This window comes from Xenopus laevis, chromosome 7L (genome assembly GCF_017654675.1).
Source record: "Xenopus laevis strain J_2021 chromosome 7L, Xenopus_laevis_v10.1, whole genome shotgun sequence".
NCBI classification, from domain to species: Eukaryota; Metazoa; Chordata; class Amphibia; order Anura; family Pipidae; genus Xenopus; species Xenopus laevis.
In genome coordinates, this window is record NC_054383.1 from 27,297,566 (window position 1) to 27,324,249 (window position 26,684).

The 26,684-nt window shown below is 40.8% G+C and overlaps 1 protein-coding gene across 3 annotated transcripts in view; it reads right to left on the minus strand.

The window, feature by feature from the left end:
- Nucleotides 1–26,684, minus strand: part of LOC108695756 (Kv channel-interacting protein 2) — a 308,619-nt gene that overhangs the window by 165,962 nt on the left and 115,973 nt on the right. Inside the window, exon 1 of one of the 3 annotated variants that reach the window (XM_041568705.1) lies at nt 14,930–15,756. The exons of the other annotated variants lie outside the window; for them this stretch is intronic. Coding sequence (XP_041424639.1) covers nt 14,930–15,017 — 88 coding nt within the window. The 5' untranslated portion in view covers nt 15,018–15,756. Of the gene's footprint in view, nt 1–14,929; nt 15,757–26,684 lie in introns of those variants that run through there. 3 annotated transcript variants of the gene reach the window in all.

Here is a 26,684-nt window from a genome sequence, read left to right on the forward strand (position 1 = left end):
AGAGGTGACAGTCTCTGGAGGGGGAGGCCAATTAAAAGAGAGTTACAGTAGTCTAGACGCGATATGATGAGAGAGTGAATAAGAATTTTGGCAGCGTCTTGGGTGATAAATTATCGTATTTTGGATATGTTCCTTAGGTGGAAGTGACATGATTTAATATGTGACTGGATATGAGGAGTGAATGACAGGGCAGAATCTAGGATAACCCCAAGGCACCGGGCCTGGGGAGAGGGGGTGATAGTGGAATTGTTAACTATGATGGATACTTCGGGGATGTTACTGGTGTTTCTTGGAGGAAAGAGAACCATTTCAGTTTTAGAGAGGTTTAATTTAAGGTAGCGTTGCGACATCCAGGTAGAGATAGCGGACAGGCAGGAGGAGACGCGAGTTAGGAGTTCTGGGTTGAGATCAGGAGATGAGAGATAGATCTCAAATACATCCCATACATTAGCCACTTCACATTTATCAAATGCAATACCCTCATCATACAGTATCCACGTCACACACAGTTCTTGGAATTCACTTTATTATGTTAACATTTAGATCTGGTCGGGTTCCTAAATGTCAGTGAGACTAATGCAGATAAAGTAGCAGATGCTTTCTAAAGACATTCCTTCTCTGCCGTATTCCATGTTACATATAACATTTGGACATTCTTCATATAAACCAGCATCAACGGCAATGTCTCTTTGTGGCCACCAGGGGTGCTGTTGACAGAGCATTCAGTTCAGCATTGTCACACTTTGAAGCAATATTATTCACCAAAACCATAAAACCTACAATATAGATGGGTCTCATCTTTTCCACTATAATATGAACAATGTCTTCATAAAACCTTAAACCATCACGTCATTTTAAACATTCATATCATCCTAAAAAATCCTGGGGTAATCTGGATGTTGTAATCTCTTTAACATTGATGTAAATACCATGCAGGCTGATGCAGCAGATCTTGCAGTCATGGGGGGCCCAGGGGACAAGGGGGTCCTGAGCAGTCTGTTGTATGGTAGTTCCCCCTACCCAGTCACTTCAAACTCACCACCCATTGGCTGTTAGCTGTGATGGAAGAAGGAGTTAGGGTCTGCTGAAGTATAAAGGGAAGCACTGTACAACACTGCTCTTTAAAGGATAAGTAAACCTTTAAAATAAGTGAATGTAAAATTGATGAGGGGGCTATTCTAAGCACTTTTGTCATTTACATTCATTATATATCTTCTTTTTATTCCAAGATATTAAGGGATACATGTACTGTTAATATGAATGAATTTTGTTACAACATCGCCACCTGCTGGTCAGTTTCCCACCAGTCTGACCACGTAGTAGTCAAGGAATTTGTCAGGAGAAAGAATGAAGAGGCTGCTCTGATGTTCTTCTGCTTAGGAAAGATTTGAGATTGGTTTCTATTTGTTTTCCTAAACAGAAGAACATAAGAGCAGTCTCTTTCTTCTCCTGACAAATTCCTTGACTACTTAGTGGTCAGACTGGTAGGAACAATATAGTGACTATAACAAACAAGGGAAAGTTGTGCTCACCACTCATTTTTAAAACCATTAGACGGGGTTGCAATGAGGCTGTGACCACAAAATACATATAGACAAATACAAGATTCCTCTTCACTCAACCCATTATCAATATATTTAAGACAGAGACATTTTGTGCATACTGCTACTGAAAAATGCCTTACCCTTTAAACAAAACAGGGATTGTTTGTCCATAAATATATTGATAATGGGTTGAGTTCAGAGGACTCTTGTATTTGTCTAACAATATAGTAACCCCAGTGAAATGAAATATGGCCCCACTACACCAACTCCTTATAGATAAACCTTTGTTGGATATCCATCAGTATTAGTATCACAGGGCTGCAAGTTTGTCACCCTTGGTAAAGTATAGTCATCAATATATAGGTGTGCTCTTGCCACTAATTCATACAAAATATACTTTATTTATGCACTTCTATGCATTTGTATAGGGCTGCAATTCTGTTAATCTAAAACTAATGTTCACATTTTATTTATATCATTCATTTCATCCACAGCAAACAGATAATGATTCATTAGGGGAAAAAATGAAAAAAAATAACAGTAAAAGAGAGACAGTTAGAATATATTAAGAAGTATTAAGCAGCATGATGGAATAGCACAAGCCGGCACCTGCAAATGAATGTTAAAAGGGGGTATTATATAATGTGATTAATGTGAATAATGTGCAGAAGATATGAAAAAAAGATTAGAAACACATTTGTTTTTTGCAGAATTGAAGCTTAGGAATAAGAAAATAGTGCAACCCTTATATCATCCAGTAATGCAATATACTATATTACTGTCCTCATAATGCCCAGTGTTTTGTAGAAAGAAGAGAGTTGTTTGCAGAGAGTCCTGAGCTCATTTATTTAGCCGCTAGCGGTGATCATTTCCCAATGTTGCCTGCTCCCCCAAACCATTTAGTGTCCCTCTTTCCTTTAACAGATAACTTTAGTGATATTGTGAAGCATCTGGGTCACCAGCAAAAACATAAATAAATTTAAATTCCAGAGGTTCAAGAAAAGGCAGTCTCGGTATAGAAACTGAGGATATGTACAAGGTAACAAGCAATATAACAGTTTATCGGCCATTAAATACTATAACTCGGGTAGGCATCCTCCTACTACCTGCAGCAGTTTCTATTCTTCTTGCAAAAATGGTCTGTGCAATTCATTATTAAATGTTAATATTAATATAATATAGAAAGGATGGGACACTCTATAAACCCCACACATACTTGAAGGCCATCCCTCATAGAGTCCATTTTAAGCACATACAAGTATGGGATCTGTTATCTAGAAACCTGTTATCCAGAAAACTCTGAAATGCAGGAAAGTCTTCTCCCATACACTCCATTTTTAATTCAATATTTTAAAACATATTACAGTACATTTTTCTCTGTTCTGTTTTGTAATACAAGTAACAATACCTTGTACTTGATCCAAAATATAAAATTAATCCTTATTGGAAGCAAAACCAGCCTATTGGGTTTATTTAATATTTACATTATTTTCTAGTAGACTTAAGGTATGAAGATCAAAATACGGAGAGATCCATTACCTGGAAAACCCCAGGTCCTAAGCATTCTGGATAACAGGTCCCATACCTGTAATTCTAATTTTTTAATGACTTTGCATGAACCTGGTTGGACTGGTGGATGCAGGGCCCATCGGGGCTGTGGCCCCAGGGGCCCCGCACCCCCCAACAGGGGCCCCTGCCATGCCCCCACACCCTCTACAGGGGCCACCGCCACCCATCCTCTGAAAGTTAAACCTGCGTCAGGGGAGGGAGTTCAGCAGCCCGAGGGAGCGCTGGTGGGGTTCAGGTCTGACCCTGTGTATGGATCTATAATGGTGGCAAAAGAATCCCTTTGGGTTTTATTTTATTTATCATATAAAAGATTTTTAGTAGACTCAAGGTATGATGATCCAAATTACAGAAAGATCCCGTATCTGGAAAACCCCAGGTCTCAAGCATTCTGGATAACAGATACTATACCATATTATACATATATATATATATATATATATATATATATATATATATATATATATATATATATATATATATATATATATATATATATAGGGGAGCGCCTCCTTGCTCTGCTCATGTTTGATCCAGGAACTAGCCTGTGAGAGCAAGTGCTTAAGAAATGAACACTAAAGAGTACTTCCACCCCAAGACCATTGAACATTTATAGAAAAATAAAGTGAATGTTTTGAATGATTTGAAGTATTTTCATATAATATAAAAGTGCTGGTTGAATAATAGGAAAAGCATTGTGCAGCTGAACATAGCCTGGACATGGCTGAGTGATTTATGTTATGTCTGATGAAAAATGTCATACATGAGAGAGAAAGAAAATTGCAACTGCGGGAATAGCATGCTCTTCTTATCAGTCCCACAAACACCTCCTTTTTTGATATGTATTGTCACTTCAGCAAAGGGGCATCAGTTTCTGATCTTGCTGAAAGATCCCTCCACACTAATAAGCTGTTGTGCAGAATAAAATGGCTATTTGTAGGGGGATGAGCTTTGCATATTTTTTACTTAGTATAACAAATATATTTATTTACTGACTGCATAAAACAACAAAAGAGATTGTTTTGTGGAGCAACAGTCCCACAAAACAATAACATAACCCCATAAGCCCTGCCCTATTTGAAACTGCAAATTACACCTTTGTGTCACTTGGGACCCCATTATCTATGGAGCCCCTTGCTGGAATGCCTGATGTACAAAACTCATATTCAATTGATTTACTGAAGAATGTCTAGAGGGTCGTCAGTTCTTGGTCAACTGATGTCTTTCCATGTGCACTTACAGGAGGCATCAGCACAATGGTCCCAAACCAGTGGCTCATGAGCGACAAGTTGGTCATCAACCTCTTGGATGTTGCTCCAAGTGGCCTCAAAGCAGGTGCCATTTTTTTAATTCTTGCCATGGAGGCAAGCTTTAGTTGCATAAAACCAGATGTACTGCAAAACAGAGCCTCCCGCAGGCTGTCAGTCCATATAGGAGATACCAAATGGCCAATACAGCACTTATTTTGCAACAGTCAGGAACATTTTTCATGCCTGTGTTGCTCCCAAACTCTTTTTACATCTTAGGGGCCCATTTACTTAGTTCGAGTGAAGGAATAGAGGAAAAAAAGTTTGAATTTCTAATGGTCGAATATGGCTACTTCGACCATCGAATGGGCTACTTCGACCTTCGACTACGACCTTCGAATGGAACGATTCGAACTAAAAATCGTTCGACTATTCGACCATTCGATAGTCGAAGTACTGTCTCTTTAAAAAATTCTTCGACCCCCTAGTTCGCCACCTAAAACCTACCGAGGCCAATTTTAGCCTATGGGGAAGGTCCTCATAGGCTTCCTAACAATTTCCTGATCGAAGGAATATCCTTCGATCGATGGATTAAAATCCTTCGAATCGTTTGTTTCGAAGGATTTCATCGTTATTCCTTTGATCGTTCAATCGTAGGAATAGCACAAAATCCTTTGACTTCGATATTCGAAGGATTTTACTTCGACGGTCGAATATCGAGGGTTAATTAACCCTTCGATATTCGACCCTAGATAAATGTGCCCTTAACGTAGCTAATGGATTAAAAAGGTTGGGGACCTCGGCATTAGCAGGTTAGATTTTACGTTGGGGCTACTCTTCTGTAATGTAGTGCTGGATGGTCTCTAGATCCAACCAACTGCCATTAGATAAGTTGGCCATCACTGATTGGAGGGTGAACATTCTTATGTAGCTTGATCATACACTAAATTGTTGATTTCACGGATAGTGATGGGCGAATTTGCGCCGTTTCGCTTCGCCGAAAAATTCGCGAATTTCGCGCGAAATTCGCGAAACGGCGAAAAATTCGCGAAACGGCGCCGGCGTCTCGTTTTTGACGCCGGCGCCCGTTTTTCCAACGCCGGCGCCCGTTTTTGACGCAGGCGTCCGTTTTTTCGAAAAAAAATTTTTGACGCCGGCGAATTTTTTCGCCGAATTTTCGCGGGCGTTTCGCGAATTTATTCGTCTGCCGCGAATCGCGCAAATTCGCCGCGAATTTGCGCCTGGCGAATAAATTCGCCCATCACTATTCACGGATCCAGCTCATTGGCCAACTAGAATGGGCTAATGGATCTCTACAGATATATATACTCCTGCCACAAATTCATTTTGTAAACTGCAAATTGTCTAACCAGGTCACCCTACCGTATGCACCTGTATCAGGAACTCTAGTTCATCCATAGTTTGCTTGGTGTTTAATGTTCATGTTCTGTTTCTTAAATCAGCAGCAGGAATCAAGGTCCCCCAATGTTCTGAAATACAGCTTTCCTCTTTATAAAAATGCAAGGAGCCAGGACAATGATATACACACTAATGATCTGTGTAAGTTGTTCTTTCGAACTCAGTCTCATTGAAATAAGATTGATTGAAAAAAGGGTGTTGAAAATATGTTAAGTAAAAGGGCATTTGGAACAAGAGTCCAACCTTGAGATCTATGGGAAAGCAGAACACAGAAGGACATAAACAATGGCTATACAAAATAAAACATCCACATACACAGTTTTTCATTTGTGCGTTCCTCTCAATCAAGAACCAAGGCAATCGTAATAACCTTGTTCTCCATAAAATCACTTTATTTTTGTTTGAATGGGACACATGCTACCTAGAACAGACAGTGAGGATCAATACAAAATCATGACGATCGTTCAGAAATGATCATTTCAAGAGTCAGAACCAGCAGCAGAAAAAAAATGAAAAATACTGCTTGCAATTGAAAATACATTTCAAAATAACAATAAAAGCTATTTGAATGAGTGCATATCGGAAAGTTGCTTACAATTTACAATGTCTTTCATTAGGCAAATTTTTATTTTTAGGTTTACATCCCCTTTAAAGATAATTGGAAAATAAACTTGTAAAGGGAATATTGTTTTCCTTTAAATCACAAATCTATAATTTACAGGCCAATAGACCTTCTCCCCCATTGGAACTTACTGCTCTGGAGTGGCTCTTGAGCACAGATAAGTAGTGATGGGCAAATTTATTTGCCAGGTGCGAATCCGTGGTGAATTCCCTCATTTTGCGGCTGGGGAAAAATTTGCAAAACTGCTGTGAAAATTCGCCGGCGTCCAAAAAGGATGCCGGTGTCCAAAACGAGACGCCGGCAGTACTTCACAGATTTTTTGCCGTTTCGCAAATTTCTCGGGCAATTCACAAATTCACCCATCACTACAGATAAGAGACGACTGGAAGCTGTTCTGCTGCTGTCCATTCCTAGGAATATATAAATATGTTTACATGTAAGCACAGATGGGGCCCCCACTGATGTGTGGATGTGCTGTAAGCCTCTATCAGTTGTCCTGTATTTTAATAAATCAGCTCAAAACACATAGTTCTACAAATATGTGGTGAAAAAGCATATATTGTACAGTGCTGCCGGTAACAATGGCTTTTACTAGAAGTGGAACCTGTAAGATAACATAATATTCAGTGGATGACAGCTACAAGGTTCACATTGTGACCTTCACAGTTGTATGGGGACCCCCGTGGTCTGCTCACAATCCAGCAAGAACTGTCTTTAACCTTAATTGGTTCTTTTCTGTTTTAAATGGTTAAAAAAGATCAGTTATTGGGGAATAGCTACCTTTAGTAAGCCCTTGTCTAAGTTTAAACTCACTACAACAGACTGTTAAAGCAGCCAGCACTTGAATTATGCAGCAAAGACAGTCTGACATACCTGTGAAGAAGAGAAAAATGAATGTCCGTTTCCATATCTCGGCAAATCAGTTTTAATTAAGGCTGAACATGAGTCATAGAGCTGTGTGATTAATGGAACAGTCTTGTTTCAGATAAGAGTGAGTGTGGAAATATATAGAGGAAGATCTGCAGTTGATCTAGATTAAAGAGACAAGAGCACGGGAAGACATATATTATAGTGACCGCTGTGAACGGCCAGACTACCTATAAATAAATGGTTCCAAAACTTGACAGAATTTAAATACATTCTGCTGCCTGGGCTGCTTTCTTTTTTGCTACCCTTGCTAGTCACCCTTTGGCTTGACTCTACAATTAAGAAATTCAATAGGTCTGAAAATGTCACTAAAAATGTTCCCATCTAACAGTGCAGCGTAACAGCGGAGCTTGCGGGCGTCATCTTCCGAATCTTTGGATTTTTTTGGGTCCTCTTCAACAATTCAGGTCCTCTTCAGCTATTAAAGGGACTTTTTGGAGCATGCGCAGTTGGTACACACCAGAAAACTGCTCGAACTGCACATGAGCCAGTATGTCGCTCTATTACAGATGAAGACCGGCGATCCAGAAGTTGGCGCTCACAAGTTCTGCTGCGCTTACTCTGCACTGTTAGGTGGGAAAAATTTTAGGGACATTTTCAGACCTATTGAACAATGCGAGGGGAAGCAGGGGTGGGCCTTAGTAGGTAGGAGCTCTTATTAATTCGGGGGTTGAGTTTTCCTTTAATGGACTATAATTCTCCACTTAAAACCTGCCAAGTTCATGTAGAAGTCAATGGCAGAGGTTTGAAACATTTGAAGATGTTAATAGTAGTGATGAGCCAAATTTTTGCCAAATTTTGCTTCGAAAATGACGGGCCATAGACTCCATTGGGAGAAAAAAATGTTGCATGTCAGTCAAAAAAAATTTGATGCGCAAAAGTAGAGTTTTTTTTCAGAGGAAAACTTGAATCGAATCAATTTGAGTTTTCGTTTCGGGGCTATTCAGTTAAATTTTAGACACAGTGATGAGCCAAATTTTTGCAAAGTTTTGCTTAGAAAATGACGTCCCATAGACTCCAATGGGAGAAAAAAATGCTGCATGTCTAAAAAATGTTGCACGTCAGTCAAAAAAAATTTGACGCGCAAAAGTAGAGGTTTTTTTTTCAGAAGAAAACTCAAATCAAATCGATTTGAGTTTTCCAGTTGGGACTATTCAATTAAATTTTAGACGTTCACTTTTTTTCATAAATAACATACCATTGAAATTGTGAATAAAATGTATTAGAGTTTACAAAAATTTACGTTACTCTAAAATTTGTCCTTTGATAAATAACCCCCTTAATGGTATTAAGTTTATCGCATCTACTCTTCAACTTTCTCTTTAAAAATTGATATTCAGTGTAAATGATTTACTAACGAGTACTACTAAAGGAGTTCTAAAATAGAACTGTGAAGAAAAAAAAAATGTCAGGTGTTAATATAAATAAGTTCATGAAATCGCTAAGACAATAAGATAGCTATAGCAGTTGTATTTTTCCTTTTAGGAACCCTTTAAAACACTGGTTAGTGCACAACTCAAAATGTTAGATCAAAATGTTAGATCAAAATGTTTTTTATTGCTCAGATTTGAATATGTAAATTAGGATTAGGATTTGGTTCAGATTTAATTTATTTTATGTAGAAGATCTGGGATTCAACTGAATCCATAGATTTAGAGCATCCCTAGAGACATGCTGCTACCTCTATAGGCCTGGCATCTTCATCCTCCACTTTTTTGTGATGGACGTGTCCGGGGTAAAACAGACTGCAGTGGTGACCAAATATTTACATAAAGGAGGACAGGCTAACCCATGTTCCTTCAGCCCTTAGCTGCTCTGAAATTCCACTCCAGTGCACTAGTTGAGTCAGTAACTTAAAGGGCCAGTATAACCTCTTTCTCACCATGTTGAAAATACAAACCCCTCCCAGCTGCAGCTTTTGTTAGGCTTTGAGACAAGGAACACCTCAGTACAAGAAGAGGTTCTCAATGGACTGGTAATTTGTTTTAGCCAGCTATTTAGCCATCTTGGCTTATTGAGAACTAATATTGAAAAGGGGGTTTACTGCCCCTTTAATAGAATCTGATTTAAATAACTGTCAACCTTGTCCGAAACAAGAAGAAAAGAAAATTTCACTATTATACTATCCTATTGTACAGCACAGCAAACTATAAACACTTGGTATTATTATTATTATTATTAATAAAAATATAATTATTCTGATATACAAAATAAATAAAAATACTTTATACTGTAGCTTAGTCATCCTTATAAATAAAACATTACCTCTCTGCTTCATTATGAAACAGAGCTAGTGATTAGCTTGGGGCTGTACTTTCAGTCCTTTTGGGAACCCCAAACAGCTCCTATTGGGACAGTGGTGCTGCTAGCAACTGTCAGTTTCAGGTTGTCAAGGTGCCAGCAAGCTACTTTATGAGTGTACCGTCTTGTAAATTACTAACCTTAACCTCTATCCTTTCATGATCCCTTAAGGTGGCCATACACGGGCCGATAAAAGCTGCCGACAGACCGTGTCGGCAGCTTATTGGCCCGTGTATGGGGGCCCCCGACGGGCTTCCCCGATCGAGATCTGGCCGAAAGTCGGCCAGATCTCGATCGGATGGGATTAAAAATCCCGTCGGATCGCGGCCGCATCTGTTAGTTGATGCGGTCCCGCGATCCGACCGCCCGTTTGGCGAACGCTAGGATCCGATCGTTGGGCCCTAGGGCCCACGATCGGATCAGCCCGATATTGCCCACCTCAAGGTGGGCATATCGGAGGGAGATCCGCTCGTTTGGCGACATCGCCAAACGAGCGGATCTATCCGTGTATGGCCACCTTTAGCCAGTGAACAAGGCAAGTGCTTGAGCAGACAGCAAGGGATACTGTGCTATCCTATAGGATCCCACTTTCTCTTCCTTGACTTAAATCTAACAGCTGCATGGGGAACATTGAAAAAGAAAATTCACTGTTCTTTAAAAACTGAAGGTATGGCTTTAATGGCCCATTTAAATGTTGCTTCAATACAGTATAATTATTTTGCACTGAATTGAAAAATGAACACATGATATGACACACACACACACACACACACACACACACACATATATATATATATATATATATATATATATATATATATATATATATATATATATATATATATATATATATATATATATATATATATATATATATAGTTATGCTGATATCTGGGTACCCCTGTCTCAAGATCAATGGGAAATATGACTTTGGAGAGAAAATACACATTATATGTTCTCAGACTTTTGATTGCACGGCTCCTTTTTTGATGACAGCAGTAATGTCATCTGCTTATTATTGTTTACTAAAAGCAAGTTGTAGTTAGGGATTCAAAATAAGGTTTAGGACTAATCCTAACGCCATAATTAATGTTAAATTTAGCTTTTAGAGGCCTGATCATAAATTATATTAAACTGCAAAATCATTGGCTTTCAACCTATTTTTGAGAACTACTGGGGGGTTACACTGTTCTAAGGGCACGTAACCCATCAGATGCTTTCTTTCATCATAATTCCTGCACTATCCCAATAGTAGCTGCTGATTGCTTGCTTTGGGTCACTTTACTGGGGCAAACTTTTTTGTGTTGGCAGATTCACACTAAGGGTTTTTAAATAAAAAAACTCCGACCGAACTAGAATCCACAAGTTGCCCTTACTTGACCAAAAAAAAAATTTTTTTGACACCCGAAAACTACGATAAACCAGCATCAAAGCCAAAAAGTAAAAAGGCAACTTCGGAAAACTAAGCGTTAACCACGGCAATTTACATTCTAGCAAGCGGGAAGGCAGTTCGGGGTTAGTCTCCCCGAAGAAGAGGAGATTTGTCGCCGGGCGAATAATCTACCCGAATCTGACAGTGTGTCTCTGCCCTAAAAGGGAAAGGGCAGTTTGTATATTAAACTTACTAATAAGAATATAAACTGCTACTAAAGGAATGTTAAAGCAAACTGTAAAGAACACAGATACAGAAATTGGCAGATGGTCACAACATGACAATATCATTAGGAGAGGAAATGACACCAGGATTATCTGTTGATATAAAAAGATCACCCTCGCTGAGAAAAGCCTAAAAAAAATAAAAAAAGATGGCTTTGCTTTTACTACAATTCTACACACTGAAAATATAAATGTATCTTGAATATCAGAATTCTATGTGGGCAGAAAACTATCCTATTAAGAGGAAGAGAATAGGGCATATGTGTGGCAAGACTTGAAATGGGGCAGATAGACAGACAGCTCACTAAAACACTATAAGGGTCAGGGTACACAGGCAGATTCAGGGAGATTAGTCGCCCGGCGACAAATCTCTTCTTCTTCGGGGCGACTAATCTCCCCAAACTGCCTCCCCTGACTTCCCATCGGCTAAAATGCAAATCGCCGGCTGGATGGCACTCGACCCAATTTGTTTTCCGAAGTCGCCCAAAGTTTTCTCATGAGGCAACTAATCTCCCTGAATCTGCCTGTGTGCCCTGACCCTAAAGCTATGTGACATTGTGGAGCAGATTTATCAAAGGTCGAGGTGAATTTACGAATTCAAAATTTCTTTGTATACTTCGACTAGGGAATAGTCCAAATTCGTTTCGAATTTGAAAAAAAATTTGAAATTTACCATGTACTGTCTCTTTAAAAATTTGACCTCGACAATTCAACATCTAAAACCTGCCTAATTGCTGTTATAACCTATTTAGAGTCAATTGGTGGACTTTGAAAAATCAAAGTTTTTTTTGGGAAAAACTTTGATTCGAATAGGAATGCGCTAATACTTCAATTCATACGATTCGAATTCGGCTGAATACGGATCTATTTGAGCAAAAAGGGACCAGTTCGGCCAAAAAAAAACTTCAACTTAATTTCGGTTGGTCTTTTTGAATTTGAATTTCTACGTTTTTCAAATTCGAAATTCGACCCTAGATAAATATGCCCCTGTGTGCGTGTTCATTCATCAGGTGTTCTGGCAGCATATAAGACATGCAGACAGGGAGCAGCAGGGTGCACGACTAGTAGAGGGTAAAGAAGAATTGTTCAATTAGCCCCCCTTTTTTAGCGCTGGTTCTACCCCTTCTGCGCTCCTACTACTGTAACCTAAATTTCCAATATCCCCTGCATCTGTTATGTGAAGATCGTGGTGGACAGCACAAAAATCCCAACATATTTACATTGATACAGGAGGGATATACAAACAAATAGCGGCAGCCAAATAAACCTGTCTGTCACCACTTATTTTTTTATACCACTTATGGACAGCAAAACTGTACCCTATTGCCCTATTTAAATTTGAATAGCTGCCCCCAGGACTACAGCGCAGCTTATTTATATGAACTATATATATATATATGAACGCAAACGCAAAGTTTATAACAGTGAAGGGTAACAGTCAGTCATATTTGCATGCATAAAAAACCTTTCATTCCTTGAGGCTCCTAGTACTTTAAAGGCAACATTACAGGTATGGGATCCGTTATCCGGAAATCCATTATCCAGAAAGCTCAGAATTACGGGAAGGTCGTCTCCCATAGATTCCATTTTATCCAAACCATCAACATTTTATTCTCTGTAATAAGAAAACAGTTCCTTGTACTTTATTCTTAAATATAAGATACATTTAATCCTTATTAGAAGAAAAAACAGCCTATTTGGGTTTATTTAATGTTTACATGATTTTCTAGTAAACGTAAGGTAAGAAGATCCAAGTTACGGAAAGATCCATTATCTGGAAAACCCGAGCATTCTAGATAACAGGTCCCATACCTGTATACACCTTTATATGAACTTAAACAGTTTTTATCAAAAATCTTCAAGTGACACTTCTTTATTTTCAGTAAACTGAATGCAGTTCTATCCCCATCGCTATAATTCTCAGTCTTTTTGTGTTCACAGGCAGGGTTAGGACTCACTTCGGTATATATAACTATGCATTAGTTCCAGTATTTTAAACCTGCAGCCATACACCAGACAAGAGCCAGTGAAGCACATTATTTTCCAAACCAGACTTGATCTTAATATGAAACACGTTTTCTTGTTATGTATTTTGTTCTTACAATTTAGCCATGGTCTGTAAACACCACATCAACAGATGAAATATACGTTGAGCTCCCATAATTACTGAACAGTAATCGAGACTTCCATCTACAGTATGTTGCCTCTTGTTTTGCCTCAATGCATAGTATTACAGCATACTCCCACGGGCGGCATATGTGAAGCCCCTCCCACCAATTGCTCCCATCTTTTTTATCACTCATTTAATGGTGTCAGAGGTTTCTATATCCGAGTACCGACACTTCTTGTTGCTCTCATTATTAAGGTTAAGGACTACAGATCAGTACAAATTGCAGCTCTGTGATCCAGCTAATTAGACAGAGTTTTGTACAATATCAGTGCTTGGTGGCTTATTACGTTCCTTCTCTGGCAGTCCTATTTCTGGAGCACTGAATGGGAAAATATTTCTTATTGTCTAGGACTCTTTTAGGGCAGAGACAGACGAGAAGATTCGGGGAGATTTAGTCACCCGGCGACAAATCGCCTCTTCATCGGGCGATTAATCTTCCCGAACTGCCTCCCTGCCGGCTAGAATCTAAATCGCCGGTGGGGTGCCACTCGGAGTTAAACTTCAGGCGACTTCGGGAAAACGTATCGCTTGGGGTGCCATCCCGCCGGCGATTTAGATTCTAGCTGGCGGGGGGGCAGTTTGGGGAGATTAGTCGCCCGAAGAAGAGACTAATCTCCCCTAATCTTCTCGTCTGTCTCTGCCCTAACAGCTGTTCCATCATATGCCGCTGACAGCGAGAACAAGTTAAACACATAATAGACCAGAGCCTTTTAAAATGAGCATAGAGATAAATTCATTATATACAGAGAATAAGAGCCGGCTTATACATATTTCCTATAAAGGAGGGAGCACTGAGTTTAACTCCTCGGTTGACAAATTAGACTCATCGTGGCCCCTTTGCCAATAGGTGGGTGACCACCCCAGCGATATCCTACAAATGCCAACAGGGAAAGCCCTGTGACAAATCGCCTCTTCTTCGGGTGACTAATCTCCCCGAACTGCCTCCCTGCCGGCTGGAATCTAAATCGCCTGCGGGGTGGCACTCAGAGCGGAAACTTCGGGCGACTTCGGAAAACAAAGCACTCTGAGTGCCATCCCGCCGTCGATTTAGATTCTAGCCGGCGGGGAGGCAGTTCAGGGAGATTAAATGCCCGAAGAAGAGGCAATTTGTTGCAGGGCGACTAATCTCCCCGAATCTTCTAGTCTGTCTCTGCCCTAACAGCTGTTCCATTATACGACGCTGACAGCGACAACAAGTTAAACACATAATAGACCAGAGATGGTTAAAATGAACTTACAGATGAATTCATTATATACAGAGAATAAGAGCCGGTTTATACATATTTCCTATAAAGGAGGGAGCACTGAGATTAACTCCTCGGTTGACAAGATTCATCGGTGGTCCCTCTACCAATAAAAAAGATGATTGAACACTCCAGCGATATCCTACAAACGTCAACAGGGAAAGCAGGGGGCGATATATTCAATTAAGATGTAAATGAAGCATCAGGGTTCAGCTGTAGGCAGACCCCCCTACCTTGTGTGAGGGTCCCAGTGACGAAATGGTAGAAATATCGAGCAACTTTGCTCAGTTGCTTCTTACACCTCTTCTGGCACCTGCTCATGTTGCTCCTTCAGGCAGTTATACAGTAATACAAGGACAAGTGTCGACTCTGCACTACAATCAGAGAGGCAATTATTTCCCGTCGTCCAGATTTACCCCCTTCTGTGATCTCTCTCTCCCTCTCTCTTTTCTCTTTCTCCCAAACAAAAGATAAAGTCAACGCCAAGCTGAGTAATTCCGGCAGGTTCAATTAGCAACACATAGATTTACTCACAGCGATTTCTAAGAACTTGTCAGGAATAGGCGCAGCCAGTTTCTGTCAATTTCACACATTTACGTTGAAGGTTTTTTTTTCACACTAAACAGCGTCGGGTCCCATGGAAGAATTCACACACGTTTCTTGGTCTTTTTCTAGTCTTCCATTAGAATGCAATCTGTTTCTCCGTCCTCGGGCTGATTTATGATACCAAATATATAAAAAATAAATTAATATCTGGGTGGCGTTTCTTAAATAAATCCTGATTCCTCTTCAGGTGTTAAAAATTCCTTTTAAAAAAAAAAAAAAAATGCTGTAAATATCATTCACACCTTGAGAATTTGAAAAATGTTTTAGAGCATAATAATAAAAAGTAAAGTCTTCTTACTCTGTGCTGGTGATTTCAAATAATAGGTGATATTCTCTCTCACTCAAGCTGTGAGCCTGCTGAGCACTTTACATGTTACAGCTCCCGGGTCCTGGGAACTAGAGGTGATTATGGTTGGCATAGCAACCACAGACTCCACGGGCTTGGCCAACCAATGGCAAGTCTTCTGTATTATGCCTTGTTAGAGCCAGCAATGAATGCTTCATCCTTTTAAATTATGAAGGACGGGCAAAGTTTTCAGATTTCTTCCGCCACGTGAAAATGTAGAGGTCAGGCAAATAAAGAGATGCTGTAAATAAATCCTCCTCCTCCTCCTCTTCTGAGAGAACTAGTCTACTCTAACTGGTATTTGACCAGTTTATTGATCACAATAAGGTTTTATTTGGTGCAACCTGCCATACACTTTAAAACTAGTGTTCCAATCAGTGGTTTAACTAGATGTTACTGAGCCCCCCAGCAAATTAGATTTAGAGCCCCCCGGAAATTTTAGACAATGTGCTGTTTTACCATATATATTAGCAGGGCCGGATTTACCCTCCTTGCCCCCCTAGGCCCAGCTACTGTGCCGCCCCCCCCCCCCCGCACGCATTTTCTGGATGTGAATCTTTTTCCAATCAGGACATTTATGCAAAAGTGGATCAGATGGATCAACTAGCAGTTAGGCTTGTTTGAGATATATCTATATATATTCTCTATATATAGACACCTTTTTATACATAGATGCAGAGAGAGATGTGTCCCTTGTTTTGATAAGTTTGTCAATTGTGCTACAGTGGGCAGCCGCAGCATCAGTTAAATATTTATTATAAAATAAAAAAGTCAAATCTTGGCAGCATCATAATCTTTGTAGTTCCTATTTCTCAGCAGACATTATCCCTTATAATACATGAGTGATACTCCGAGTTCCCTGTGTAACTCAGCCTGCAGCCTTGTGCCTTATATGGTCACAGAACAACCCCTCAGTGACTCCTAATATCCTTATCATTTACAGTAGGGGGTACATTATCCCTTATAATACATGAGTGATACTCCGAGTTCCCTGTATAACTTAGCCTGCAGCCTTGTGCCTTTATATGGTTACTGGACCCCTCAGTGACTTCTAATATCCTTATCATTTACAGTAGGGGGTACATTATCCATTATAATACATAAGTGATACTCAGAGTTCCCTGTATAACTCAGCCTGCAGCCTTGTGCCTTTATATGGCCATAGAACCCCTCAGTGACTTCTAATATCCTTATCATTTACAGTAGGGGGTACATTATCCCTTATAATACAAGAACTGAAATGGTATTCATTTTGTAGGAAGCAGGAAAGGGACATAAAAAAATCTGTAACAGGTTTAGAAGTTAGAACACTTGTGATTCTGCACCTCCAGCAAATCTGCAAGTTGACTATGACATATTTCTATACAGCAGATCTGCAGGGGAAATATTAAATGTACATACCAGGAACAGATCACCTTGCTGGGACACACGCAGCACAGCAGAGGCAGCAGCAGCACGAGCACAGAGAGGAGTGGGAAGGGGCGGAGCCACAGCGGGAGATAGGCTGGAGGAGCGGTCCTAAAGCCAGCCGGATCTATCAGGAGCAGCCGACTTACACAAGATGTTAGGGGGCGCCTTCTTGCCGCCCCTAACATCTTGCCGCCCTAGGCCCGGGCCTAGGGGGCCTTTCCCTAAATCCGGGCCTGTATATTAGTAGGGTCCCATCTACATCTTAGGGCTACCTGCAGCTGCAGATTTTGGGCTATTTTAGACCAACAGGGTTAACAATCAGCTAGTATACTAGAGCATGGGTTACATGTGACTCTAATACTTAAAGGGGAAGGAAACCTAGGTGGCGCAAAAACCCTCCCCCCCTCCCATGTGTTGCCCACCCTCCCTCCTCCCCCCTGGCCTACCCCTCCCGCTGGGCAAATGCCCCTAACTTGTTACTTACCCTTCTGCGCAGGTCCAGTCCAGGGAGTTCACAGACGACATCTTCTTCCACGCGATCTTCTTCCTGCTGTGAACGGCGTTTTGGCGCATGCGCAGTAGGAGCATTTCGCCGGCACAGATCTACTGCGCATGCGCCAAAAGTCACGCGCATGCGCAGTAGATCATACCGGCCAAATACTCCTAGTACGCATGCGCCGTTCAAAGCAGGAAGAAGATCGCGTGGAAGAAGATGTCGTCTGTGCACATATTACTTCTCTGCTTTTAATTTATGCAGCACTACTAATATTCAACGCTCTAAAACTACTTAATAACATATTGGCTCCACCTGAGGATGTCACTATTGTCATCCATTTGTGTCTGCCTTTGTGCCCAGTCCTGGATAAAGGTTTCTATGCGTTCAGGATAAGAGCAGTAATATTATTATCCTACAAAGTAATGGTCAAAGCTGGGTGGGAACTTGTCTCAAACAAGTATGACAATTTTCTGGTCCCCTGAAAAAATTATTCACTTTCCATATATTGGCACAGGATCTCTACATGCTAAAACTGAAGAGCCTGGTTGTGCAAAAGGGCAAATGTGATTTAATTCTCCACATTGTCAGTCAGTGCCTGTATATGTGTGCAATGGATGTCACTTGGACCTTATACCTTGATGGACAAATCTAAGGGATGCTGTAAAGGGGCCAATATGCTCCACATAGTAGTCTTAGAGAGGTCTGCCTCTATTTACATTCTTGCAGCTCTTCAAACATTATAATATATTGTAGTGCACATATTACTTCTCTGCTTTTAATTTATGCAGCACTACTAATATTCAACGCTCTAAAACTGTGTTGGAAAGGCCATAGCACTTTTTATTTATCTGAGGTTTCCTCCCTAGGGGATGGCGGACTATCATACAATGGACCCCGCAGTCCAACCTCCTGGACTCCCTGCACAGTCTGATGTATATGTATTTACGCCACTGTCTGTGCATTTCATAGGCAAGTGAAAATGAAGGGGTTCAGCAGCTACTTGACCAGGCAAGGGAACATTCCAAAGGATGCCCATGTGCCTCCCACCTCACGTCCCCCTTTTGTATGCACCACTGCATTTAGGCTGAGGCCCAACCCTTGTGCTCCAATCTCAAACAGCTAAGCCTTATGGTGTGAAAAGCTGGACAAGGAACAAAAAAGTAACACAGAAATACAGAAAATGAATCCTACTAAGAAATAATGCACATTTCCGTTATAATGGTATCCTTCTCCAAACAATTATTTCAAAATATTATTTACACATTATGGTTCTTCTCCTGGGTTATTATTACAGTAAGAAGAAGCAAAAAAAAAATAGTTAACAATAAAGTGAAAATGATGACCTTTATGAAGGAAGTCAATGGAACTATGTTTAATGTTTAACTGCTGGCCATACACACATGCTCTGGTCCGCTATTGTGGTCATACTGCAGACCACTGGCCCATCTGTGTGATCTCTTTACAACATTGACAGTCAAAATCAACAAATATGGTTGACTGGTGAACATTTTTGGTAGGCTGCGTGCGCAGAAGTCCAGGCAAGTGTGGAATGATTTGTGTATGTTCAGTACAAGTCTGTGCACTTCACAGTTAGATGTGCATGCTGCTGTCACAACTTGTGTGGTCATGCACCAGCGCACATTTCTGCTAACCCCATTTACACCACTATAGGATATTAACAAATACAGGTAACAAAGTGGGGCTGCAGCTCTGTAGCAATCCGATTGTCAGGTCCACAGGCCAAAAGATGGGATCAGTACAATTTGGACATCCACCTGCCTGGTCAAATTGTACAAGATCCGATCAATCGGCCTGTTGGCTTATCTTCCCATTGTGGCCACTTTAAGACAAACCTACATGCAACACTGAAGCTACAGGGAAACTTACTTACAGCTAAAATGAATCATTTCCTCCCCCTGGGAACTCGGTGAAGGGGAAAAAAAGAAAATATTGTTTTATAAACAGATGGATGGGGCAATCTAGGAGTGCATCGGGTTTTCTCAGGTTTCGAGTTTTGTATTGGAAATACTTCAATGTAACAGTCCAATAGAACAGAGTATGCCCTGAAAGGTTTTATTCCTTGGAAGAAACGAAGAAACGCATAAATATGTTTCTTGCTTGGATGAATAAAAGTAATGATGCATTCTGTGAATAAACCTGCCTCTCCTAAAGCAATATCCTTGGCTAGTTTACTATGGGATCAGAGGTCAACATACATAGAATTTGGCAACTATATGTCTAGTATTACCGGATTTGCTCACAAAGGATTTCAGCTGACTCCAAATGTGAATAAAGAAGAACATATACATTGTTAGGGGTCACAAGGAGATAATAATTGGAACCAAACCAGGTGTCCTAATTTAGGACCCAGTTTTAGGGGCAGATTTATTAAGGTTCGAGTTGTGTCTTCCACAAAAATGTGAGTTTTCGAGTTGTATTTTTTGGTCAAAACTCACATTTTCTGGTTAAAAAAAAATCAAATTTTACAGTTTTTTTTAAAAAAAACTAAAATTTTTCGAGATTTAGTATACCCCGCCCCTAGAAATACCTCAAATCCGATAATACACCATCTAAAACCTGTCGAGGTCATATAGGAGTCAATGGCAGAGGTCCATTGAACCATTTGAAGATGTTAACAGCCTTCATGATATTCGGTTTTTTTCGGTGGGTTTTGCTCAAAAACTCGATTAAGTTGAGTGATTCCAGTTTTTTCCCTTTGCCAAAAACTCAATTAATTGGAATTTTCGGGGTTTCGCAGTCGAACTCCCAGAATCAGGTTTTTGCCATTCAAGTTTTTTTTTTAACTAAGATACCATTTGAGTCTCGAGTTGATTCGAGGTATAAAAAACTCTAAGGGGCAGATTTACTAAGCTCGAGTGAATAGTTCGAATGAAAAAATATTCGAATTTCGAAGTATTTTTTTGGGTACTTCGACCATCAAATTGGTCAAATTCGATCGAATCGAATGATTAGAACGATTCGAAGTAAAAATCGTTCGACTATTCGACCATTCCATAATCGAAGTACTGTCTCTTTAAAAAAAACTTTGACTACATACTTTGCCACATTTAAGCTACCGAAGTGCAATGTTAGCCTATGGGGACCTTCCAGAGCACTTTTCTAAGTTTTTTTTGATCGAATAAAAATCATTCGATCAATCGTTTAAAATGATTTTCATTAGATCGTTCGATCGAACCTTTTGCGCTAAAATCCTTCGAATTCGATATTCGAATTCGAAGGATTTTACTTCGAGGGTCAAATTCTAGTTTTTTTTTCCCTCAAATTTCGACCCTTGATAAATCTGCCCCTAAGACTCGACCTTTGATAAATAACCCCCTTAGTGTCAGAGAGTAGTTGGGAACTACAATTTGCTGCTGCTGCTGGGGAATGTTGAGAAGTATAGTTCACAACTATGGCCAGGGCCATTATTACAGAGGAACCAGACCCTGTGGCTGCAGAGGGAAGCAGGAGGTATAGGGCCCAATGATTTTAATAAATAATGGTAAAACAAGTCAACCTCTAGCCATTTTGGAGGCCTGAAAAATTATTTGCTGCAGGCCCAGTAAAATATAGTTAAGCCACTGACTATGGCTATTGAGTTTGTCATCCGTGTCTCTGTATAGAGAGTTCATCAGTAGCTTAAAGTCACACTACTGTACTAAATAAGCACCATGCAACAAGAAGGTGTTAACACGAAAATGTAGGATTCTCATCTACAGTGGCATAAATAGAAGTTGGCGGGTCCCCCTGCCCAGCCCGGCACGCATAGAGAACAACCCCTGTCTCCGGGGATGCTTGCTTGCATGAGCACGCTGCGGCATGTGCGCAAATTTTAACAATCTGCAAGTGCTACGGAAGGGGGATATATGTGCAGCAGACCCTGCAGTCTGGTCCCCCTGCAACCATGGGGTCTGCTTGGTCTATAGTTACATAGTCTATATATTGGTCATATATATGTATCACTGTAACATTACAGCAGGTGCAAACTTTGCACTATTTTTAGTTACCCACAACAATAGGTCGCATTTCCGGGTCTGCAAACATCTGATTGGTTGTTATGGGTTATCAGACCTGGAGCTTACTTGACACCTGTTTTTATATAACTACCAGGAACAGAAGCTTAACATTTGTATGCAGTTACCCACTGAGTAATGGAGCTGGAAGCCTTTGGTGAGAGATATATTCAGGGTTCCATGTGCAAGTAGAAGGCATAGCAGATATGAAACAGGAGATATGTGTAAGACCATCTGCCCAGTGACTAACCCTTTGCATCATGATCCATGCTGTGCCTGATACACGAGTCACATACCTCTATAGATGACAGAAAAGTGGTGTTTTGTGCCACAGTGTCCCATTGTGAGACGAGAACCAAGAAAGATGTTCCAGCTAAGCAGGCAGCAGGCATGTCACTATACCCATCAATGTTCCCTTTAGCAGTGTAACATGTTAAGGACCTGCTATCTGGGCCAGCAAGATTAATCTATCCCAAAAATTACCAAGGTTTCTCTGGGGCAAAATTACTGGGAAATCTAGAACAGATATTTTCTAAAACAGGCCACACTAGCAAAGGCTCAGTGCCGTAGGCGTACAAATAATTTTATATATTCAGAAAAAGAAAACTGTTTACATTTATATATTTAGGTTCTGACCCAGATAACACAAACATTATCAACACAGGCTTTGACAAGCTAACTCCTGTGTGAAGGAAGATTTCAGTGCCTCGATAGCACAATTATTCTACTCAGGTAATGTTATCTGTCAGTGTTAAGTGCTAGGTTAGTTTCTATCTTAAGTGAGATCAAACAGCCCCATCATCTTGGATTTCCAGGATCCCCTTACAGAGCGCAGCACGTACCTGACTACGTAAGTCATTTGCTAAGCACCTCAATGCAAGAGGTTACGGTTGCAGATTCTTTTATATCCAAGTTGTAGTACATTAAAACTGATTGCCTGGTAATCTTGTTTCAGGGACGGCTCACGGCGCTGGCATTCATCGATGGACAAATTGATTTGCAGGCTAATTTATTTACCGAGCACTCTTCGGGTCATTTGTAGCTCGGTTATCCTTCAACTGGCTAAATCTTCTGAAAAAAAATTGTTCTGAGAGCCCGTGTTTTAATAGCGAAAAAAAGGATACAGTACAGGTATCCGGAAATCCGTTATCCAGAAAACTCCAAATTACGGGAAGGCTGTCTCCAATTGATTCCCTTTTAATGAAATGATTAGATTAAATTTTTAGAAATGATTTCCTTTTTCTCGGTAAAAATAAAACATCACCTTGTACTTGATCCCAACTAAGATATAATTGATCCTTATTGAAAGCAAAACCAGCCTATTGGGTTTATTTCATGTTTACATGATTTTTTTAGTTGATTTATGGTATGGAGATTCAAATTATGGAAATGTCCCTTATCCAGAAAACCCCAGGTCCCCAGCTTTCTGGATAACAGGTCCCATAGCAGTAGTAGGTGTGCAGGAGTCAAAACCATTACACTGATCTGAAATGTAACGTAACATGTTGGTATTTGCCATTGGGAACACTAATATAAATGCACGTTTAGCTGAGCTTTCTATCAATATTCGGTGCTCTGTTCAAGACTCCTCCTAAGTAGTAGTGGGAGGGAGAACTATGGTTACAACAGTTCTATTTTCTAAGCTTGGGATTGGGAAATCATAATGTGGATAGAATTTTCAAGTGGATCGGTAATAACCTATGAAAAGCCCTGTCATTGCAGAATCTCAGACAAAGAGATGATAAATGTAGCTTGCCTGCGGGTAGGTCCATAAATCTTTGGACAGAGACAGCTTTTTTCTAATGTTGGTTCTGTACATTACCACAATGAATTTTAAACGAAACAACTCAGATGCAGTTGAACTGCAGACTTTCAGCTTTAATTCAGTGAGTTGAAGAAAAAGATTGCATAAAAATGTGAGAAACTCAAGCCTCTTTTTAACACAATCACTTCATTTCAGAGGTTCAAAAGCGATTGGACAATTGACTCAAAGGCTATTTCATGGGCAGGTGTGGGCAATTCCTTTGTTATTTCATTTTCAATGAAGCAGATAAAAGCCCTGGAGTTGATTCAAGGGGGGGTGCTTGTACGTGGAAGATTTTGCTGTGAACAGACACATTGCAGTCAAAGGAGCTCTCCATGCAATTGAAACAAGCCATCCTTAAGCTGCAAAAACAGAAAAACAATCAGAGAAATTGCTACAATATTAGGAGTGGCAAAATCTACAGTTTGGTACATCCTGAGTAAGAAAGAAAGCACTGGTAAACTCAGCAACTCAAAAAGACCTGGGCGTCCATGGAAGACAACAGGGGTGGATGATCACAGAATCATTTCCATGATGAAGAGAAACCCCTTCACAACAGCCAAACAAGTGAACAACACTCTCTGGGATCTCAGTGTATCGATATCCAAGTCTACCATAAAGAGAAGACTGCATGAAAGTAAATACAGAGGGTGCACTGCAAGGTACAAGCCACTCATAAGCATCAAGAATAGAACTTGGACTTTGCTAAAAAAAAAAAAAAAAATCCAGCACAGTTCTGGAAAAACATTCTTTGGACAGATGAAACCAAGATCAACCTCTACCAGAATGATGGCAAGAAAAAAGTATGGAGAAGGCATGGAACAGCTCATGATCCAAAACATACCACATCATCTATAAAACATGGCGGAGACAGTGTGATGGCTTGGGTGTGCATGGCTGCCAGTGGAGCTGGGACACTAGTGTTTATCCATGATGTGATACAGGACAGAAGCAGTCGAATGAATTCTGAGGTGTTCAGAGACACTGTCTGCTCAAATCCAGCTAAATGCAGTCAAACTGATTGGGAGGTGTTTCATAATGACCCAAAACATACAGCCAAAGCAACCCAGGAGTTTATTAAAGCAAAGAAGTGGAATATTCTTGAATGGCCAAGTCAGTCACCTGATCTGAACCCAATTGAGCTGCATTTCACTTATTGAAGACTAAACTTGGTACAGAAAGTCCCACAAATAAACAGCAACTGAAAGCCGCTGCAGTAAAGGCCTGGCAGAGCATTAAAAAGGAGGAAACCCAGAATCTGGTGATGTCTATGAGTTCAAGACTTCAGGCTGCCATTGCCAGCAAAGGAGTTTCAACCAAGTATTAGAAAAAAACATTTTATTTTTAGTTTTTAATTTGTCCAATTGCTTTTTGAGCTCCTGAAATGAAGTGATTGAGAGCAATTGCTATGTTTTTTAATACAATTCATTGGTTGTTTATAGAATTTTAGTGTCATTGCGGTCTCAAGTGGGTGATGCACTTGATGCAAATGTGCTGCGCCTCCGTAATTGTAATCTTATTTGCCACAATTAATGCAGCTGTGTGTGTGGTTGTCGTACATCAGGGGCAACTGCACCAAATATTTTCAAAGTCTACCTGGAGTCCGGTTTCGGTGTTCACCATGCGAGTAATGTGCACCCTATTATTTAGCATAACACTACTTGATTGATGTTGGGCGCTGAGGAGCAGCTGCCTGGTCTGGAGGTGGAAGTAGCTTCAGAGTTTCACTGCATCAATAGGAGCTCAATTTGTATGGAGGGAGCAAGGAGCGCATTTTTAAGCAAGTAACTTTAGTGAAAGTGGTTTTACGTACAACTGGAACAGCAATTGCACTTACATGAGACCTATATCTTTCTAGATGAACATCAATTCTATTTCCTTGCAGTCTGTCAGGTTTGGGTGCTGATGAATGGAGCCTATATGCTGGATAATCCAGGTGATACACATTTACTGCAGGTTTAACAGCAAAAGCCATGTTATGATAAAGGAGTTTTTAATGGAGATGAATGAAATATCAACAACAGTATAAACTGAAAGATACAACCTGGGTAAAGGCAAAGCAAAGTCCAATAAACAGGTGGAGAAGGTCTGGGCAGGCGGCAGGCAAGCAAGGTCCAAAGAGAAGGCAAGGTCAAAGGCAGGCAGCGTTCAAGCAGGGTCGAGATAACAGGCCGAAGGTCAAACCAGGGAATCCACAGAGAAAGGAATTAGGAACCAGGTGGGAACAGGAATCAGGAGTCGAGGCAGGGAACACAGGAACCAGGCAGGGGACACAGGAGTCAGGAGTCAGGAATCAGGAGTCGCAAGTAAGGGGCTGGATCGGGCTCAGGAGCTCAGATAATCAAGCCAGGATCTTAGGGCAGGGACAGGCTTATAAAGGGTCATTAATTGGGAATGGAAGACACATGTGGATAATGAGGCAGGGGAGAAAGAATATATTTCAAGTCTGTCCAGAGCAGTGTCTAACATGAGGACAGAGATCCTCCAGTGGCTCACCCTGGTAATGCAGAACCTCCCAACAACAGGGACCAGGGTTTGATTCCTGGCTGTTCCTGAAATTACCCCCACCCTCAGGGCGATCCCAGGGTCAGGTGGATACATGAGTTCAAAGAGAAAGTTCCTTTTAGAAAACTCTTGAAATGATGCAGTAGCTAGATTGTCCAAGCAAGCATTCAAACGTCTCTGATTCATATCATCGTCCACAGTCAAAGCCAGATAATTTAAAGTGGGACTGAGAAACCAATGGGAAAACTGTATGGATATGGACAGGAAAACAAAGTAAAAAATAAATATTCTTAAATAGACTTGAAACCAGTGGCAATAAATGAATCCAAATATACTAGGAGCCAAATCAGAAGAGGAGTTGCCAGGGTCAGGAGCCAAAGAGGAGTTGCCGGGGTCAGGAGCCAAAGAGGAGTTGCCGGGGTCAGGAGCCAAAGAGGAGTTGCCGGGGTCAGGAGCCGAAGAGGAGTTGCCGGGGTCAGGAGCCGAAGAGGAGTTGCCGGGGTCAGGAGCCGAAGAGCATTTGCCAGAGTCAGGAGCCGAAGAGGATTTGCCAGAGTCAGGAGCCGAAGAGGATTTGCCAGAGTCAGGAGCCAGGGGACCACCTGATGCCACTTCTGGAACCGGGGGACCACCTGATGCCACTTCTGGAACCGGGGGACCACCTGATGCCACTTCTGGAACCGGGGGACCACCTGATGCCACTTCTGGAACCGGGGGACCACCTGATGCCACTTCTGGAACCGGGGGACCACCTGATGCCACTTCTGGAACCGGGGGACCACCTGATGCCACTTCTGGAACCGGGGGA